At 44.6% G+C, this 21,327-nt stretch overlaps 1 protein-coding gene across 1 annotated transcript in view; it reads right to left on the bottom strand.

Moving 5' to 3' along the window:
- The window catches only part of AP1S3 (adaptor related protein complex 1 subunit sigma 3), a 53,444-nt gene extending 32,356 nt beyond the window's left edge, over nt 1–21,088 (bottom strand). Inside the window, exon 1 of the mRNA XM_054586130.1 lies at nt 20,969–21,088. Within this exon, the coding sequence (XP_054442105.1) occupies nt 20,969–20,971 (3 nt within the window). The 5' untranslated portion in view covers nt 20,972–21,088. The remainder of the gene's footprint in view (nt 1–20,968) is intronic.
- Nucleotides 21,089–21,327: the final 239 nt, after the last annotated feature.

Genomic DNA, 21,327 nt, shown 5'->3' with positions numbered 1-21,327 from the left:
GTGTTCTCAAAGACAACTGTTCTTCAAAGTCCCAGGATGGCAGGTCACCAGTTATCTCTAGGGTAAAAATTGCATCCCTGACTTTAAAAGACAACGTGGGAAATCTGAGGTAACTACAAGACAGAGGTACTATGAAGAGAGAAGCATCGGCTCCAAAGGAGAATGAATACAACGTTCCTGACCTTTGAAAGGTGGAACGCAGAGCGCACATGTGGAGGGCAAGGATGGCTTCCTTCACACTTCACAGAACGTTGAATTGTGATCCGCCCTCCTCGGTCTCTCTTTCCCATTGGATGAACTATGGTCCTTTAATAATAGTAAGTTGTGATTACAGCCAGGTAGAGCTAGACACGGAGAAACTCCCCACTGATGCTGGGATTCATGCTCCTAAATTTAGATCCCACCCGTAGCTCGGGCATGACAGAGCAGCCATCAGGCAGCGGCTGAGCATGCCCCCCAAACCTGCCCCACCAGTGGCCTCTGAGCCAGCGAGGAGGTGTAACGGCTAATTAACCTCACAATGTGTGCTCAAGTGAGCATGCCCGCTGCACCAAGGCCACGATTCCCTTTTTTCCAGTTTTCCAGGTCACTGATTCCAAACCATGGGAGAATTAAAAAAAAAAAAAGACTAGGATCTTCTGAATCAAATGAAAGGAAGAGGAGTTTTTCAAGTTAGGATATTAATGCTAAAAGCTGCATATTGCATTTGCATGTCCATCTTGCATATTAAGTCCTAAGAGAAGACTTAACTTTGCAACAGCGTGGTAGGAAATGGGCGGTCCAGCTCTACTTAGCTGAAAACCGCCTTAAACTAACAGCTGAAATGATACAGGCTTGAAACTCATAGATATGCATTTTAAGTCAAGTGAAAAGAACCTGTGAGAAAGCGTATAGAGAAAAGGACTTCAGAAGGAGCTGGCCTTGGATAAAGGAAACAAAAGGAATAAAGGAAATAAAAAGAATAAAGGAAAGGCCAGCCTCGACCAGTAGCCATGAAAACTTGTCCATGGGCTTGGATGAAGGAAATAGTGACTTTGCCGCTTTAATAAGTACTTATGCACAATTTCCAGCGATATTTCTGAAGATTGTAGCTGAAAGCCTTTACAGTTCTATGCTTCTGATGTCAGGACAAAATAGTTGAGTCTCACAATGTATTCTGCTGGGTAAATGATTCATCCAATGCTTTAGATGTGTATCCAAGATCATTCCAAATGAACTAATATATGCTAGTGCCTCTTGTACTTTGGAACTATATCCAACGTCATATGCTTCTAGAAATATGCATTATGGTTTCTTACAGGCTGACCTGAAAGTTGTGTTGCTTTGAGGTTTCAGTGAGTTGAGATTTTCCCCACCCCTTCCTTCTGTCTTATTCATTTCACCAGAGTAGTATACTTTAGGAGTATACTACTGAATTTTTTAGAGGACTTTTGCAAATAATGATTCTGAGGTTAAATTTGGACACTTTCTGTGCTTTCACTCATCTGAGTATACCAGAAACCTCCAATTCTCACATTTATTGATCAAGTACAGAATCACAAAAGTTAAGAGTCGGTATGGTACAAAGTAAAGGTTTTCCTCCCAGAGAGAGGGAGAGGGAGAGACAGAGAGAGAGAAACTGTGAAACTTCTGACTTCTAGAAAAACAAAAATAAAGACAGACTTTTTTTAATACAAACATTAGAAAAACTGCATGACTCTCTAGCAGGCATGCCTGCCAAGTTAAAAAGAAACCAGACAGGTTCCAACTGAGTGAATAACCACATGATTTCATTATTGATACTGCCAAACCCCTACTTGGCAATCATGCCAGTAAATGTGAAATGGATGCCTGGTGAAATTCATGGTCACATTTCAGTTTTTGATATGAAGAAAAGATTATTTTTATATCATTTTAGCTGCATATCATTTTGTACCTCTTCAGTTCTCCTTTTTTATGCTTCTTACTTTTAAAAAATAACTTTACACTTTCAGAATTTAAGATATATGTAAATTCTTTATATACATGTGATTGAGATTATACATGCTCTTTTTTGAACCACAATAATTTGAGATATTGTTTATGACTACTTTTCATAACATTAGAAGAAAAAAGTAACAGTATAAACAACACTGCAATGGTTCTCTCACGGCATCATTTCAGGTGGTTTTTATTTTTCTCTTTACATTTTTTTCAGATTTTCTATAATAATGTAGTATCATAATTTTATAAACTATAAAGATTGCTAGGAAAACAGAGAATACTCCAATACAGGAAGGGAAGAACTGGGCTCCTGGTTACCCAAAGAGTTGACATGATTTAGTTATAATTTTTTTCAGAACTTTTTCTGGACAGCTGGAGGCCGAGTTGTTCATCCCTCAGGGACACTGGAGCAGGGACTGTACCGCCCAGCCCCCCACCCCGTCCCCAACACACCCAGCCCAAGAAAACACAGCTTTGGTCATGTTGGGATCAGGTCAAGAAAGAGCCCAGTATTTGCAAACATTTTCTTCATCAGAGGGGAAAGAGTAGTTACCATAAAGTTCTTCCCCGTGGCAAAGTAAGGCCCCAGAACACAGGAGGTAACATAGCTACACGGAACTTCAAGGGCTGCGAGAACCTGTCTGGCTCTGAGGGCGACTGGCAGCAGGTAGGGGCGGAGAGGGGCATCGCCCTGGAAGGGGGCGCCCGGTGGGGAAGTGCTGCCTCCGCCCTGCCCTGGGGAGCTCCCTCCCTTTGGTTAAGTTTCAAATCCTAGGCTAAGTGACAGGAATTTAATCTAATGCTACACAGAAGGAGGGTTTTGGGGTTGTTTGGGGGGTTTTTTTGGTTTTGTTTTTCTGGTTTTGTTTTGTTTTGTCATTCCACAGGCTACCACAGAAGGACGGGCTCTTTTCAAACACTTTTACATCAGAAAGTTCAAAGTTGAAAGACGTAGAATTTCTAATTTCAGTGCTGCATCTTTTCGTTAAGGCAGACCTAAACAGACCCCTACATTTTGATACTTGGATGGCAAATCCGCTTGAAGGCACTAGGCTCATGCACCAGAATGCCACGCAACTGAATTTCCTTACAAACTTAATTTAATGTCCCTTATATTTTGACAAGTCGGTGGAGTTGTAGGAGGCCTCATTAGGAAGACCATAACAATTGCTTCATCCGTTGCCCCTTATCGTGGTTCTATCTAGGCAGCCGGATTTACTGTAGGTCAGGGGAGGTCATTCCCTGCTCAGAACCTTCTCTCCAAGGAAGGGCCGAGTCCTGGCCGTGCCCTGCAAGGCCCCACCCTGCAAGGCCCCACTAGGAGCGCCCGGCTCTACCGCTGACGTCAGCACCTGCTCTCCTCCCCACACCCTGCCCCAGCCTCCGGGCACAGCCCACTCCAGGGTCCTCGCGCCAGCCGCGTCCTCCGCTCAGCACTCCCTCCCCCCAGGTATCTGCCTGGTCACTCCCTCATCGCCACCAAGTCTGTCCACAAGCCATTTCCGGGTAAGGCCTGGCCGGGCCACCCTATGTAACATGCACTACCTACCCCCACACTCCTAGTCCTCTGACCCACTCCGTTATTTTTCACAGTATTTATGGCTGTGTTGCTTATGTATTACTTTGTTGTCATTATTCCATATTCTATAATGTATGTCCCACGGGACAATAATTTTGCCTTCTATTCACTGATGTATCCGAAGCTTCCAGAACAGAGCCTGGCACATAGTTGGCCCTCGCTAAATTCTTGTGAATGAACAAGTGAATTTACTACAGCAAATCAGCTGTTGTATGAAGAAGATGAAGCAGTGACTTACTCAATGACAGTTTCATAAGAAGAAGAAGAAAATATGATGTGTAAAAGGTAATTATTCAGTTGACTTACAATAGAACTGTGAAAATTTAGAAGATTAATGTTTAGAATAATGTTGATCGGTTTCAAATGATACCTAAATCCATCATTGCCTCACATTTTAATGGCAGAATTTTGCTTATAGGAGAGAATATAAAGTAATTTCTTCTGGAAACTGCTGATATTTATCCGCATATGAGTATATTTGGTGTCAGTCTTTGAAGGATAAGTCTAAGATGACACCCTAAAAACAACATGAGAACACTGAATTTTTTCTATAAATGTTATAGTAAAAAAAAAAAAATGCAATGCTCCATCATCATAGCACAAAGAAAATCTCCCTTAGCCCATTTATTGATAAGACTAATAATTATGAAGTAACTGCCAGGAGGACCAAACCTTTAACTGAACACAATGAATACATTAATATTTAACTTTTCAATGGGCTACCAAATATCTGCTGTTCCAATACATTCAACATTACCCCCTCCCGGAAAATGAGACAGAGAAAATAAACAATCAGAAAACAAATAATCAAAGGGAGCCCTTGCTGGTGTGGCTCCGTGTATTGAGTGCTGGCCTGTGAATCAAAGGGTCGCTGGTTCAGTTCCCAGAGAGGGGACATGCCTGGGTTGTAGGCCGGGTCCCAAGTAGGGGGCACATGAGAGGCAGCCACATATTGCTGTTTCTCTCCCTCTCTTTCTTCCTCCCTTCCCTTCTGTCTAAAAATAAATACATAAAATCTTTTTTTTTAAGGGAATATTTTTAGTCCTGGCTGGTGTGGCTCAGTGGGTTGAGCACCAGCCTGTGAACCAGAGGGTCGCCAGTTTGATTTCCAGTCGGGGCACATGTCTGGGTTGCGGGCCAGGTCCCCAGTGGGGGACACGCAAGAGGCAACCACACATGGATGTTTCTCTCCCTCTCTTTCTCCCTCCCTTCCTCTCTGTCTGAAAATTAATAAATAAAATCCTTTTTCTAAAAAGGGACTATTTTGACAACATAGAAGTAGACTGGGCTCTGTGTCTGGCATGTGCCTGAATTATGAGAATTACATGGTACAATAAGCAGAAAACAAGCTTCTACGGTCTCCTGAAACTTTAGGTAAGTACAACATGTAAGAGTTTCCTTAATGCCATTCATTAGGGGTAGCCATGTCACTTTTTTCCCCTGGAAAAATTTAAGTTTTCATTTGCAAACCAGGAGGCTCAGAATGAGGGTCCAAGCCTTTGTCACCATCCATCTCCAGATGTTGTCTTTATGGCTGGTTTTTCCAGGTGTCATTTGAGTCACAGGAGAGCGGCAGCGTCCACTGGCTGCAGGACTCTGGAAAGAGCGAACACCTGATCCCCCTTCAGCGTCAAGCGCTTCAAATTTTCACAGAAACATTTCTCTAAATAATACCAAGAATGACATAATAGAACACCTTCTAACATCAATATGCCTTTATGTCTTTGACCAGGACTCTTCCCAAGCCTGGGCTATTAACAAATCCACTGGATTTCCTCTATTTCATTCAAAATCATCTTAGAGATTTTTTTTTTTTTTTTTTGGTTTAGAAATTTTAAAAGAGCTTTATGGATCAAAAGCAGAGAGTGATGTTTTAAAACTGCAGACGCACTAAAAATCCTAATATAATAGACAAGAGAGCTTGCAGAACACTAAAGCTGAAAAGAATTGTGGATATAATTTGATGAAACTCAGTTCTAGAAAAAAAAGCCAGTGTCCAAAGACAAATGGCTGGCAAGCTGTTGAGTCAGGACGAGAGCCTGAGGATCTGAACCTCAAATGGGTACAGTTGTCTTTTGACCAAAACAAAATGCAGCAGGGCCAGTGAAAATTTAGCTCAATACACAACAGAGGAAAAATAAACGATACCTGACCCCACCAAAGTCCCCCCTCTTCTGTAGTTTTCTAAATACACTACTCCTAAGTTTGCACCTGGCCTGAAGAAGCTGAACTCAAAACTATCAATAAAAACAATGAAACAAATTCACATTTCTTCTAATATTGTTGCAGGTGTGCCATTTTGACCTCAGAATATATATTACAAAATTTCAGTGAGCACTTTCCCATGGCTTCCAAAGACTGAGCATCCCATGCAGTATACTCTTGGGCGTGTATGAGCCCAAGAAGGAGAGAGTAAAAAGATTAAGACCCTGGGGAGGAGAATGAACAATACAATAAACAATAGTAATGTATTAATATTGCACATTATTTGGAATATCATTTACTTACTCTGTATCAGGCCCAGTGCTAAATACTTTGTATCATTTAATCCCCACAAAACATACCCCCCTCACACACACACACATACACAAGATGAATAATAACTATTCTCCATCTTTAAAGTGAAGGTAACACCCTGGCTGGTGTGGCTCAGTGGATTGAGTACCAGCCAGTGAACCAAAGGGTCACCTACCTGTTCGATTCCCTAAGGCACATTCCTGGGTTGCAGGCCAGGTCCCCAGTAGGGGGTGCACAAGAGGCAACCAACCACACATTGATTTTTCTCTCCCTCTCCCTCCCGTCCCCTGTCTAAAAATAAATAAATCAAATCTTAAAAAAAAAAATAAAGTGAAGGTAACTGACGGTCAGAGAGGTATCTTGCCCAAGGTCACACAGTTATAAGCAGTGGAACTGGACTTAGAAGGCAGGCAGATTGGCAGCAGATCCCCACCTCTGAATATTTTCAGCAACGATAGCCCTGTTTGGAGGTCACAGCCTAACCAACCCACTTGGACACAGGCCCTGCATCCCTCCTGTAAGCCACTTTCTCAGAGACATAAAGGGTGCCAGTCGGTGGGACCACCAAGACAGGCAAAATGTCCTTGGACTCAGAGGCAGCCCTGTTGAGTGAAAGGGGTGAGAAAGAGGGGACAGGCCTCACATCCACAAAGGGTTTCAAATTTAGGATTGTACACTATTCGGACTACCGCAGAGAAACCCCAACGAGGTTGAAAGACAGAGATGTTCTCCATCCAGCTAGATGTTCATGCCCCATTACCAGCTCAAGCTCCTGGAATACATACACAGTGAATCAATATATTTCTATAAATCCCTAACACACATTGCAAAAGGCAAAGTGAAAGTGCACAGTATGGTATGCAGGCTACATGCACTGGCTTGCTAAGCACAAGGCTTGAAAAAGTGCCACAATATGCATAGCTCTGCTTGGGCACTTCATTTCTCTCACATGCCAGGGGCTTCGGAACATGGAAGTGGCCTTGGTTTCTCACCTCCTCTGTCCCACAGGCCCTGACACCCTGTGACTCTTGCTGGAAGGCAGGCTGAGCTGAGCAAGTTGGGGAAAAAAATCACAGGAAAGAGGCCACAGCGGACACGCATCGTTGGGTATCTCACACTCTGCTCTTTGTTCTGTGCATTAACAATGGGAAGTGGCTGTTCTCTGCCTTTCCTTTCTGTTCTGCTCTCTCCAGCTCACAGTCTGCAGCCCACAAGCATAGGCCACGCCCACCCGTACTGTTTAATAAAGAGGCAAAAATGACAAAGGGCCTTGCTGCTTCTCAGGCATCGCCTAATTTTAGAACTGAATATACGTGAAAGGTACGTTCGACACTGGCCTCCCCCCAGGGCAAAATAATCAGGGGCACGTTCCCAGGACTAGGTTTCCAATGATGCCCAACAAACCTTACACACAAAATTCTCACTGAATATGTGAACATCCACAGAACAGTCTTACATTTCATGTATAGAAACTCTTGGTTGTACTTCAGTCAACATTGGGTTTGCACACTAAACTAGAAATTACAAGTGTTCCAAGACTGCACAGGAGATCTCAGGCTGCAATAATAACCAAAACCCAATATTCACTTTAAATGAATGTGATTTAGTTTTTGATTTTCCTTTTAAGGCTGATAGAGTTAGTAAAATAATACCACTGATTCAGAAAGTAAATATCAATATTCTATAAACCTCACTGGATTTGACCATCTTTTGCTATAAAACTAAGGGCTGTCATTGGTTGTCCTTACTTGGTAAGTTTTAGTCATGGGTTCTGTGTATGTGACACGTTTTCTTTGGGAGGAAGAGTTTGGAGGAGCCAATTCTGAGAGAAACCATCCAGGGTTGATTTTGGATAAAATCCAAGGAAAGCAGAGAGACTGGGTTAATTAATTTCAGACAGACCTAAGTAATGATTCTTTAGGGTCTGACTCTCAGACAAAAATCGTTTTCCATCCTAAGTTTATAATCCGTCAGATCCCTGCTGACTGTGGCACCCACCAACCTAACATGAATGGTGCATAACATGTAAAACCAGCATGACACGTGAACCTGTTAAGAATAACTAAGGCAATGGGCGCTAGTTTTTTAAGAAATCTAACATTTTTTTTTTATTCCACAGCGTAACCCAAACACATAAATCATTCTTATGTGTACAGGAGTCTGCATTCCATAGAACACAACGCTACCAGAATGAATTTTATCATCAGTTACGTTCATTGGTGAAATTAGGAATATCATGTCATATATTCAATGACAGACATCTTTGACAGAGAGTGGGAGACTATTCCTTCCACCACCACGCATCTGAAAAAGAACTACTTCATCTGGTCACTTGTCAAAAACAAATCAAAAGGGCCCTTTCTGGGCAAAGCCAGCGTTCCAGGCCATGAACACACAATGTTGCTAAGAGAAGCAGGAAATATAATGAGCCATAGACATCGCAATCACAATAACCACGAGCAAGGGACAGATAGTGAGTTGTTCACATGAGGCCACAGAGATGTCCCGTAACACCAGGTCGGTGACTAAGCTCAAAGGCTGGGAAACAGCAGGAAGGGATCCCAACACCAATCTGTCGGACTGTGAAGCCTGAGGTCTTCCCCCATCCACACGCCAACCTTTCCCAGCAATCAAAGGCCGTCTTCATGTGCATATGGTATAGATAGGACTATTGGTTACACTGCACAAAGCTTTTGAATCTGTGTTAAATGGACACATAGCATCAACAATAATGAAAACTGTTCTCAAGACTGTAGGTAATGCCCATAACTTGGCAATGAAAATAGCCCATAGGCAGTGATATTAGCCATCTGTAGAAGACATGGTCCATTTGACATGACCATGGCATGGTCACAGTACCACATGGCTACCACGACAACCAGAAAATGACTCTAGGATCCACCCTACAACGGCTGGTCTGAAGAAAGCGGTATTAACAGAAGCGGCTGCTCAGCATCCTTAAAAAAGAAGACAATTTAGAAGAATTTGTGAACACATCTCTAAGGGAAAAGTGTCTTGTCTGGCTTCCAAGAGTGTCTGCTGTTAACGTGTTGCCCTGGAGTGGAGGTAGATAAAATAGCTGTGAGCACACACTAATGGCATTACGATTGGCCCACTAACTTTCTACTCCGATCCTTAGCTCTCCCCAGAGACCTTTGGATCATCCTCTAACTTCCCAAGGAGACATTTTGACAGCAAGACTCAAAAGTGCTGCTCAACTAATGTGAACATGGTATTCCACGTGACAATTATATTTATCAATAAAAATGACTCATTGCATGGCAGGCACAATGCTGAGTGTTTACATGCATTAGATTGTTTAATCCACACACCTAGGTGATGTAACGATACTGAAACCAAAAAAAAAAAGTTGTTAGCATTTAGAAGACTTTCGCAGCAGCATCAAGCTATAGATGGCAGGGCTAGGGATTAAATTCAGGCAGGATTCTATAGCTTTACAAGAAATGCCCAAAGTTTAAGGATAACCAGGAAGGGAAAGGGGGTGTTGGTAGACTTCCAGAAACTATATGCAAAATTTTGGATTCCTGAGCACTGCTCTAGGGAGACAGTCCAGGAAATTTAGCAGATTCCCAAAGGGGTTCTTATCCGAGAAAACTGTAAGAACCATCAGCTACTTTTAAGATGACGTTATTGAACAGTCATGGATTTAAGCTTCAGTCATGGAGAAATAGTTTAATTCTATTCTAACTGCCATCAAAGTAACCCCAGGGCTAATTACTTGATAATGAACCTGGCCTCCTGCAAATCTCATTATATAATTACCTGACTGGCTGATTCTACTCTTAAAATGTGGCGTCATTAAGGGTGGGCAGTGCAATAAACTTGCAGTGACTAGAGGGCACCTGTCCTCTACCTGGCAGCCTCCAGCTCCCTACTCAGAAGCAGTGGGTGAGCTGCAGGCCAGGCCCAGCCCCGCGCAGCTTAACATCTTCCATTTTGACCACTCATTTCTTCTTTCATTAGGTCTGCCAGGTAGCATGAATTTTTTTTTTTTAATGGAGTATGGAACAGATATTTTAGGATCACTTGTGCTGGTAATAACTATTCTTTGTATCACCCGGTAGAGAAAACAGGCAAAGAAAAACACACCCATTTTCTCATTTTTTCCCTTGCCCAGCATTTTAAGTATTACTTTTAAAATTGAGGACTCTAACCTAATTTTAGCAGCATGTAGCTACAAAATAAACTGTAGTCACTGGTACTCATAAACACTTAGAGCAGTTGGCAGTAACACTGATATTTTATTATAAATCTTTCAAAGATGCTACCAAAAAAATACCGCCCATGATGTTTTGGTCAATTATCTCTCAACATAACTAGGGAGGGGGAAAAAAAAGATGCTTTGTAAAGAAGAGGAAGTCCTACTCTGTTTGTGGTTACTTTATTTCACAGTTAACAAAAAAGAATTTTGTGTCTTTTTTTTTTTTTATTTGGTCACTTTTGCTCAAGGTCCAACATTTTCAGTCTCCATAGCCAAGACTCTAGTACAAAATATCATTGTAAATTAGAGGTATATTATAGAGGCATTCATGTTGTAAATACTTGTAAAAATATAATGATTATGCAAAGTTAGCCTTAAGAATTCTGTTCTTTGAACTCATACTGAGGAAATACAATTATATTCACTGGTTCTAAAAAGGAACTCAGCAAAAAGGGGTTTAGAAGCTCTTGCTGTTCTTTTAAGTCTTACTGTAAATCTTGTTGTAAAGATTTAGTGTGACCTTTAAAATACTGACCTTTAGGCCCCACTAGTGACTTATGGGGAATGGAGGTTGCACCCATGCAAACTTTATCAGCAGTGTTTGCTAAACTAGTTGCTGATTTGAGGTACTTTTGATATAGGTTTTACTAATAAATACAGATAGACATCAATTAATCCAACAAGCCCATGATTTCAAAGGAAAAGACTTTTAAAAAGGTTTTTTCCTTTCTCTTATTGAAAATTACTTACCTTGCAGCTGAGACAGAATAAACACCTTTTCCCTATTGCTTCACACAAAAAGTCTTAGCTGAAGTTTTTGCACTTGGCCCATTATGTTTTAAAATGTTTTATTCTTCAATAAGTTTAAGGGTTTGGCTTTTAATAGGCAATGGCATTAAGCTGTTTGACAAATAATTATTTATTGTCTGAATTTCTTAGACAATGACTCTATTAACTAGACTTACTGTGGCGCTCATTTCACGATATATACATATATCAAATGCTTATATTGTATACCTGACTAATATAATGTTATATGTCAGCTATATCTCAAAACAAGAAGAAAATATTACGGCAACTTGACATTGTCCCAGCATCCAAGCTCTTGATCAGTAGGAGCATCTCAATAAAAAGCGCATGAAAAAACTGACCAGAGGCAAAGATAGGCTGAAGTTTTTCTGGGATATGGGTGTGATGGTTCAACTTATCTAATATAAAATAAAATTAACATCAAACTTCAAATTTCACCTTAAAACTTCCAGTCCATCACATCTATAGATGTGCATGATACTCCCAACATCTGAAGAAAACAACAGAACAGAGATCCAGTTTAGGTGTTTGTCCCAGCAGGCTTGTCCCATCGCTCATATTCTGCACCTATGAAATGATGACTCTGAACAGAAAACAAAAATGCCAGACCTTCCTGGGCTGTCCTCTCAACAAACGACAGGGAGACAAGCTCCTCTATCATCCAGACGGCGTTTTCCAAACCTGTCCCCACATGCAGCCACACTTATGGACCCTGAAACACGTATGGCTAGGACCCGTCTCACCACCGGCTCCTTCTTCCTCCCCACGTGTGAAATGTGCTCCTCACCAGGCCCAGCCCCTAATGCCTTTTCAGAACCCCGCTCAGAATTCACACTGCCCCGTGTCTCCTGGCCCTTCCTGACCACATCTTTGTTCTCTGCCTCCGTGAAGAAACCCACAGCTGAGGGGGGGCATACCTGTGGCATCAGACGCATAATTACTTCTGTCCTCTTTCCATCTCTTGATAATCTCCAGTTCCGAGTACAGAACACAGTGGGTATTAAGTAAATGTGCACCTATTGCAAAATTATAATGCTGTGCTGCTTCCACACTTTACCTGATTGAAGCCCAAACTTCAAGGAACTAGACGCACACAAACAGATGGGCGAGCAATGCTATGCCCCGCACACAGTTACACACGCTCTCTACTGCGGGGGCTATTGTTCCTTCCTGCCAGCTGTGGACACAAGAGCCCCGCCTGTAAGCTGCACCTTGAGCGAGTCCAGCTCCTGATCCATGGCCCTGCAAGGACACAGGGATCAACAGCTTAGCCCCAGGCGAGCTCTGCTTCTCCTTCTGATCCTAATGTATATTAGGATTAGAGAGGCATATGATTTTCTTGTTGCTGATAACAGTGTGTGAGAGCCAGAAAGGGTTTTTAAGGTTGTATCTCCTGCCCAAGTTCTCCTGGTGTGACAGCTGAGGACATGTCCTGGGAAATTAGGTGACCTGGTAAAGGTCACAGTTAGGGGCATAGCTGGGTGAAGGACCTGATTTGCCCTCACCTTGTAGCGCAGCAAGCCTTCTAAGCATCATGCTCTCCTGTCTTTCTAGTGATGTTTGTCTCATGCTGCTATTCAAAGAAGCATCCCCTCTCAAAACAGAAGTTAAAGTGTTGGAGGAAAAAGCTCAGGGCAGACTATGGGGTAGTGGAGGGAGGTCACAGCAGATGGTGTTTTAGAGATAGACAAGAGAACAAACCCACTCAGAGACGGAATACGTGCACACACACACACCCAAGTACACCTGAGTCTTCAGTACCATTGGACCTTGGCTGCCAAGGGGACAAGTCGCCTCCAAACCATGCAATAGAGTGAAGTGAGGCCCCTCCTGGCTCTGGACAAGATTGAAATTACTTCTGACTCATTTCCCCTAATGCTTAAGGAGGGTATTAATATTTATTTTTTTTTTAGCTCTAAATCGTGGTTAAAGTCTGTCCCTTTTAGCTATCTGTAAAGTCCACTTGTGAGAAACGTCATTGCCCAAATATCCTGGAGAAATCATCTCTCAGTGGGGTCCACTGGAAGGCAGGGTTAGAGGGGAGAAGGGTGGGGTGAAGAGGCAGTGAGAGACCCATTCCTCGTCCCTCTGGGAGACCCAGCAGGCTCTCCTCCAGGGCAGACATTGCCTTAAAGCCACCTTTCCTTACAGTCTACACATTAACCCCTTCCTACTCTCATATCCAGACGTACATTCCCACACTCTTTTCTGAAAAGCTGAAGGCAGGGTGCCCCACCCTTTTGGGGCTCAGCCCCACGCCTGTCCCTCCAGAACCCCTCCGCAGACTCCCTGCAGCAATTCTATCATCCAAGCAACGTGCCTCAGAGCTTAATTCCCCACCCCCGTCCTCGGCTAGGTTTGCTACACAAGTGAGAAATTTCTTCCCAACAGCACAATTTCTGGTAATCAGGAAACAGACCTCATACTCATGGGTTTTGCTTTTCTAATAACCTTCACAGTTAAGAACACAAGGATTAACAAGTGGAAAAAAAAACATGGAGAGTGATTCATAGACTGTTTCACCGTTTATCATTTCCTCTGGACAGAATAATCAACATAGATTATCTCAATGATACTCTTACTTGGTTAATTTTGTCTCATAGTAAATATGCTTCTAATTAGATTTTTTTTTCCTGGAGTCTTTTGAGGCAGACTGGCCTTTGGTTCTGTTTCAAATCTTTCTAGGAGAATAAAGATACCAGAAATTGGGGGTGAAATTTCCAGGCAATTTTCAATATAACTTTGAAGTTGAAACATTAATAACTTAGGACCTTATTCATATTTCATAGTAATGCTTATTTGATCTTAATGTGAATTTTTTTTGTCATGAGGGACAAATTCACTTAAGAGGTTATGCTTAAAAATGTTAAATATGCTTCAACATGCAAAACTCGGCACTCGGCACGGTAATGACCCCTTAAATGTGTATTAAGAACTTTTGTTTTCTTCCTACTGCACCCTGCTCAGCACTCATTCAAAATCAGTCCCCAGGGCTTTTGTGCATTGATGACGATACCTACTGTTACAAACAAACTTGTTAAGCGGTGGGAGATGGCATATCCATCATACTCTGTGTCAAAGTTCAGGTTCAATCTGACCTGCCTTGTTACATAGTGGAGGCTCCCAGAGATTGCTGATATAGACTAGATTATCTGAATTCTTAAGGGATGAAAACCAGGAGGCCAAAATGGACTTTGAAAGGTAGGACTCACATGCAACACACCTAGAACTGAGGACTTGGGTTCTTAGTAAAGAAACTGAAGGCAAGTGCTTGTTTAAGAAATCAAAGAAAAACGTTTTGTACATACCTTCTCCCACCTCCCCAATATTTTCGGCCTATGATATTTTGTTTCTTTATTTCACCAGCTCAAATATATTCTTCAGGGAGAAAAAAATAAATAAATCTTCTGAACTATTTTTAAGTGTTTCGTTAGCTTTTTCCTATTTCTCTTACAATAGCCCCGCAAACCATTTATGGAATAAATTCCAGGTTCCGGGCCCTGTGCAGGAGGCTTGTACTGGAGTCTCTCGTTTAATCCTCAGGTCACCTGAGGAAGTGGGCCCGGCGGGGGGAGAGGGCTGAGCCCTGTGCCCAAAGTCACGGAGCTCACACACAGGCCTGAGGCGTCCGCCTCCTCACACCCCGACTCCACGCCTGCCTTAGATGGGAACCAGCAAAGGCTTCATGAAAAGCTGGCAAAACGCTCCATGGGTCACACGACCAGGAGGTCTCCTCTGACAGCATGTTCTGTCACCTGACGAAGTTCTCTCACTTTGCTCAAAAGAGACATTAATGTTATTTTTTTTCAGGGCTCTTATAGAGTCATCTGCAGGCTGAAAAACTGCTACCCTGATATTTTCCCCCCACAAAATGAGGAAGGCGGCAGACATTGAAATTGGGGGCAGAACAATTCCGTGATAATCTGCATCTGACTCCAGATTTGATGGGTCCTTCCTGACTTTTTTAGCGATGTGACCTCTTAATCTTACTGGAATGTTCAGCTGTCTGCCAGACGCAGAGAGGCCAACCCTACATGACCTGACAAACAGCCCTGTACTTCAGTGGTTCAGTCCTGTGAATCAACTAGAAATATTATTTCACCTTGTTACCAAAAGTTTTCACAGTCACTGAAGTGAGAAAGATGGCTCACATTTCGGCCCCTCAGCTACTCGCAACCCCCCTAGAGAAGCAAAGTGCAATTAGGAGCTCTGGGCCTCTGGCCAAGAGCCCACGGTAGTGAGAGAAAGAAATCGTGTGCGTGTGCGTGTGTATTTTAAAGGAATTTATTCTGCTACTATCCTGATTCTAAACACATCCAAGCTTAATAAGATACAAAACAGAGAAAAACAAAACAGTTTTGCTGGAGAATAAAAACAACAATATTTATGAAGTCATTTTTATATTATTTAAAAGGTAATACTTTCACACAGAAAATACTGAAGTGTCTAATAATAACACAGAGAATAAAAAGTGAATCTTCTGACCAAACCAGATGCTTAGAGCCCTTCCCAGAGACAACTGTCGTCTCCTACATATCCTTCTGGAAGTTGTAAGTTATATATAGAGTGTCTGTCTGCTTATTTTACACAAATGGGTGAAGAATGTGCAAGATCTAAGCAGATGAGCTACGCCACACCTGCATGAACAGGACAGATCCAGGGCAGGGCGAGGGCAGGGCGGGGGAGGGCTGGGAAAGCCACGGTGTCCTGCGCCCCAGGCTCCATGGGGACACGGAGAGAGACATGCCTGCAGCAGAAGCACTAACCTGAAACTAAATGTGGGGAGATGTTCCTGAACGCCATGTTCAGTCAGAACTCGTTCAGAAAGTGACTGGGCAAAGGCCACGCCAGCTGGAGAAAAGGCCCCACCTCCTCAGGCCAGAAGGGCTGGGGGTGTCAAGGGCCTGAGTTAGTCCCCAAGGCCAGTGTCACTGCCTGATCCACATGCCTCAACTAGGTCCCCACACACCCACCTCAGACACGTCAGCAATTTTCACCAAGTAAAAGTGAGATGAGGCCTCAGCAAAGCTCTACAGTATAATCCCTTTCTGTGCGCGTGATACAAAATATTTAGAAAGTTTACAAAACTTCCCACTGAGAATGGGGGTTCCAGGAGAGTAGGAAGCTTCTGGCTTATTCGGCAAGTCCTGCTAGACAAGATCCAAAAAGGACATTCAAAATAGAATCCCGAACGCCTTCATCCTTGACTGAATGTACTTTAGGCCTATGCTCCCCTGCACTGAGAGACCAATGAGCGATCCTGTCGTTTTTTTCCCCAGGCATTTTTCAGAAACTGTGTAGGGAGAGCTACCTCACAATCCGGACCTTTCAGGCTTGGGACTTGCTCGGAGACTTTTCGGAAGCCCACCTTCCTCATAAGGATTAACGGCATTTCATTTCTGACATAAATGAGTCTTCATTTATTCTGCTATTAGCAGCCATGCAGTAAGTATTTTCTGCTGTCAGGGTGCCGGTGAGACAGCCTCGCGCCCCACAGAGAGCCTCTGAGGGGCATTTGCCTCCGATAACTGTGTGCACCTCTATCACGTCCCAGGACCTGGGGGCTTCAAATGGCAATTAGGGGGTTTCTCCTGGGTAAATGGCTAGGGCACTTGAGGGGAAACAAAGACTGCAAACAAGAGGAGAAGATACGCCAGAAAGGGAGACTCTGGGAGGGGCAAAGACGGGCCGGGGAAGAAGTAACCCCAATGACGTCTCAGACCTCTGGGACAATCTCTGGCTCTCGTAATAACATGGAAGGAGTTTGTTTCTGTGTTGTGTTATTTGAAACAAAATGATGGTTGCCAGCGGGGTGGAGGCAGATGAGTACAAAAGGTGAAGGGGAATAAGAGGTCCAAAGTTCCAGTTATAAAATATAAAATTAAAAAGCCGTGAGGATACGATTTACAGCCCAGGAAATATAGTCAATAATATCCTCACTGTGTATAGGACAGATGGTTGCCAGACCTACTGTGACCACCACGTCATAAGATACAGGAATGTCAAATCACTGTGGCATACTCGTGCAACAGTATGGTATTGTATGCCGGCTCTATTAATTTTTTAAATGAAGAAATGATGCACTGCGATGTCAAGACATGCCTATCTTTGGGGACTCTTAAAAGGATTTTCTTTATTTGTGTGAGAAGGGAGGGGTCACTTTACCTATTATGTCTGCCCATAATGAAATAATTCATGGGACCCAAAGGAACCGACCTTGACAACATAGTATGGCAAACACGCAGTCTACTGACCATTTCCTTCCATCTGTTGTTAGTAAAATGCCACATAAAAATTGTAAGCTATTGTCAGTATTTGTCATAAAAAGCTAGTAACGGGAACTCAGAAGTAACAGTCCTGGCAAGAGGCAAACACAAGCCTCCCTGATGTTGTTTCCAGACCTGAGGGAAGGGCTTGTTGTGGGCGAATCCTCATGGGACAACTGAACAGAGGGTCATTTCCCTCCCTATTGCCAACCGCCTACCACACTAACTGCCAGCCAGCAGCCTAGACCAGGCCTCAAGTAGTCTACGGTAATAGACTACTTCCCTGGAATTTAAACTGTCCAAACAACTACATACTGATTACCGTTCACCTAAGCCTTAGGCAATGAAATTAAGGTACTGGGTGGGGACAGGGGTCGTGGTAAGATCTCCAGGTTCATACCTGGGGTTCTCCTCTCACCTCCCCCAATTCCTTTTCACCTTTTCTAGTTTTATGTAATAAAAGAGGTTACAAATGAACATGGGAAATTGAATTATCTGATGTAGGAGATCAGTACACTCAAGCTGCTTCAAACTAACATGAATTCTGATAAAGAAATGGCTTCACAGTGCAGCTTGGGAAGCTCTCTCTCCAAAGATTTAAAATCACACCAAAAAAAAAAAAAGGTTGATGCTTTCTGCATCACTCTATCTCGATATAGATAAATAACATACATTATAAGATTTGTAACACAAGATGGCTAATCACACTTCAAAGGCAGTTTTAAAACCTTGTTTTAAAAGTCACCTCAACTTTTCAGAAGTATGTGGCCTTGAACAAAGCAAAGTCCTCCTGCATTTTTATTAACAGTGTCCCCAAAGCCTTTTAAACATCCCTCTATAAATCCTCACTGCTATCCTCTTACAGGGGAATAAAAAATAAATAAAGAAACGCATTAAAAAACTCTCCCATCACCATTTCAACCATTCAATAGCAAATTCTTCCCAGTAAGATGTTTAAGCGCATTGGGCTCGGAGCCCCTGAAACACGATAACGCCCGCATTGTTTTCCAAGGCAGAGATTTCTCAAACAAAGGCAGGCCAGAGCTGACTCAAACAGTGCGATCCAAGCACAAACACAGCTCCAGAATGCATGAAGTATGAAATCTCGGCGCTGGAAACCTGGATCCCTGGCACGGTGGAATCTAGAACCATTTCCTGTGTGTATGTACTAGGTGGGATGCCATAAACACCTTCCAGGCTCCTAGAGTAAGAGTTGGCAAGAGTCAGGAACTAGGAACAGAGCAGAACAAAGACGTGGAGTGACGAAGCGGACCTTGCCCAAAAATCCTAGCGCTGCAGGGCACCAGGGAGGGCCACTTATTCTTCCCTACGATGTGACAGTAAAAACAGATGACACACCACAGTTACTGAGCACCTACTGTAGGCAAAGGGCTGCTCTTTACACTTCCATCTGCACTAACTCGCAGAACCTGACTCTGATTCCTTCACACTCCTGACAACACAGTTCCCCCCAATTTTTTATTAGGTAGGTTGTAGCCATATATTATTATATATTTAAATGGAGAAAAATTTTAGATATTTACCAGTTTATTTTTTAAAAACTAAAGCCATTACACTCTAACAGAAATAAACTTTTTTATGAAGAGTAACAATATTTTACAAGGCAAAAAAAATTAGTGAAAAGAGTGGTAGTGTCATATTTTAGCAAGTGCCTGCGGTATTTGGCTCGATAGAAGACAGCCTGACACACCTAGATGCTTCTGCATTCAACGGGTTGCACAACCCCAGGTCATATTCGCCTCAAGAAAACTCCATGGACAGTCATGTGGGAATGAACATGAAAAAGGGCTGATAATATCATGTGTCCTCCTGAAAGCAGTTTGGCCTTGGGGCCCTCTGAAAAGTCTTAGGGACTCCTCAGGGTACCCAGACTGCCCTTTGAGAACCTCTGCCTTACGAATTTGGAACAATGATTATCTCCATGAGCAAAATGGCACAGAGAGGTCAGGGGGTTGTCCAGGGACACACTGCTAGAACAGGGCAGAGCCGGTAAAAGGCAGAGAGCAACTGTTGCCCTCATCAGCAAGGACTGAGATCATGAATACAAAGGGTCCTGCAACCCACCTGGCCTACCACAAGTGCTCAAGAACATTAATATTCGCTGCTGGGCAAGGCCAGGGAAACTTCACACATTTCTGATCAACTGATCGTGTGACACCAGCAAGAAAAATTCACTAGAATGTGAGCCCCAGACAGCAGGTGCTGTCGAGAGTATGGACCCTGCCCCAGCCTCCCCCCACCCCCTCCATGGAAGCAGTCTTTGCTACTCAGAAGCTGCAGGGCCTTGTTCCACCCTTCATTAAACGAATGATGCTGCGGGCTGCGCTGCTCGCCGTCACCTTGTTCCTTGGGAAACCTGAGCAAGCCAAGAAAGCTGCTCCATTATTTACAGCCTTCTTTTTGCATTGCGCTGTATTTACAAGGAACCTGCAACAGACAAGAACCACACCTGTGGTCTGCGCAGCCAACCCTCTCCCAGGAACCGGCACCTGTGGTCCTCGCGGCCAGGGGCTCAACACTGCTCTGCGCTCCTTGTCCGCCAACCTTCCGAACCCACGCGGTCGTGCCCGCGGTCCTGTCCTGCCTGCAGCGGCCCACTTGAGCAGCGTGCACCAGGGACGTGCAGGTCACTTTTGTTCCTCCTGGGACGTGGGAAGTGAGTTGAGCTGGGGAAGTGGGTCGGGTGCAGTTCAAGGGACTGCACTCCGAGAAACGCTGTCTGGGCAGGAGGCAAGAGCAGGAGACCTCTGACGCTGTCGGTTCCACCCAAGTGCAGGCCACCAGGACTTGCCACCTGGAGCACTGCAACCAGTCTCCCTGTTTTCACTTGGACACCCCTCTTCACACACGTACATGCACACACCATTCTACTCTCCACCAACCGCCAAAAAGATTTTTTGAAAGTATAGAAAGGACAAGGTCAGTTTTCTTGCAAAAAAACGCTCCCACTCATTTGGAATAAAAAACAAAACTCCTTATCTTATAAGGACCCTCCTCATCTGGCCCCGCTACCTTTCTCTGGCCTTTGCTCTCCCCGCTCCCACCACTCACAGGGCTCCTCCAGGACCTCCAGCAGCTCAGATGTCGCCCCCTCCTCAAAGAGGCCTTTCCTGACGGCCCTCTCTGCAGCCGCGCCAGTCCACCCCTCCATCCTCTTGTGTCTGTGATACCAGGGCACTTACTCTCGGAGGTTATCTATATGTACACTGATGTATTACGCGTCTTCCTCTGGCCACACCTCCCTCCGAGAATGTGAGCTCCAGGCAGCAGTCTTCGCCTGGTCCCCCGCTGGTCCCCAGCGCCTGGCACCACGCCTGGCACAGACTAAGCGCTCAGCAAACTTTGGTCGAATGAATGAAGCAGCGGCGCCGGGCGGCCGCGAAACTCCCTGGCTGGTGTTCCTGGTGTCCCGGCGCGTCCGCACCGTCCCGGCGGCGGGGCCACAGGCGCGGACTGGCCGGGGTACTCCGGCGGGACCCGGCAGCCCCCCACCCCCGCCCTCCACGGAGCCGCGCGCCGGCCGGGCGCCGCAGGTGTCTCCCGGGAGCGCTCGCTCCCGAGGCAGAGCCGGCGCCGGTCGCCTGCACTCACCATGGTGGCCGGGCCGCCGCCGCCGCCGCCGCCCCAGTCTGGCGAGTGCCGAGTGGCGAGCGCGGTGCACAGGCGGGCGAGAGCGGAGCGCAGGAGCTGGCGCGGCTGACAGGTGAGGCATCCGCCTCAGACCATGGCTGCTTCCCACAATGCCCTCGAACTGAAAGTTTGCTGACTCCTCCCCGCCGATTCCCCTCCCGCCCCTCCCGTTATCCCTGCCCCCTTCCTCCTCCCTCCCCGCACTCTCACCCCAAGGCAGCTTGCCCCGCCCAGCGCCGAGCTGGAGGCCTCAGGTGCCGATCCACCTGCGCGCGCTTCGCTGCACCCTGGCCTCGGCGGCCAGCGCGGCTGCAGAAGCC

Source organism: Pteronotus mesoamericanus, unplaced genomic scaffold (assembly GCF_021234165.1).
Source record: "Pteronotus mesoamericanus isolate MK-2021 breed Mesoamerican mustached bat unplaced genomic scaffold, CSHL_Meso_final contig_90, whole genome shotgun sequence".
Classification (NCBI taxonomy): Eukaryota; Metazoa; Chordata; class Mammalia; order Chiroptera; family Mormoopidae; genus Pteronotus; species Pteronotus mesoamericanus.
Note: the sequence above shows the minus strand (reverse complement) of the source record. Positions and strands in the feature narration are given on the sequence as shown.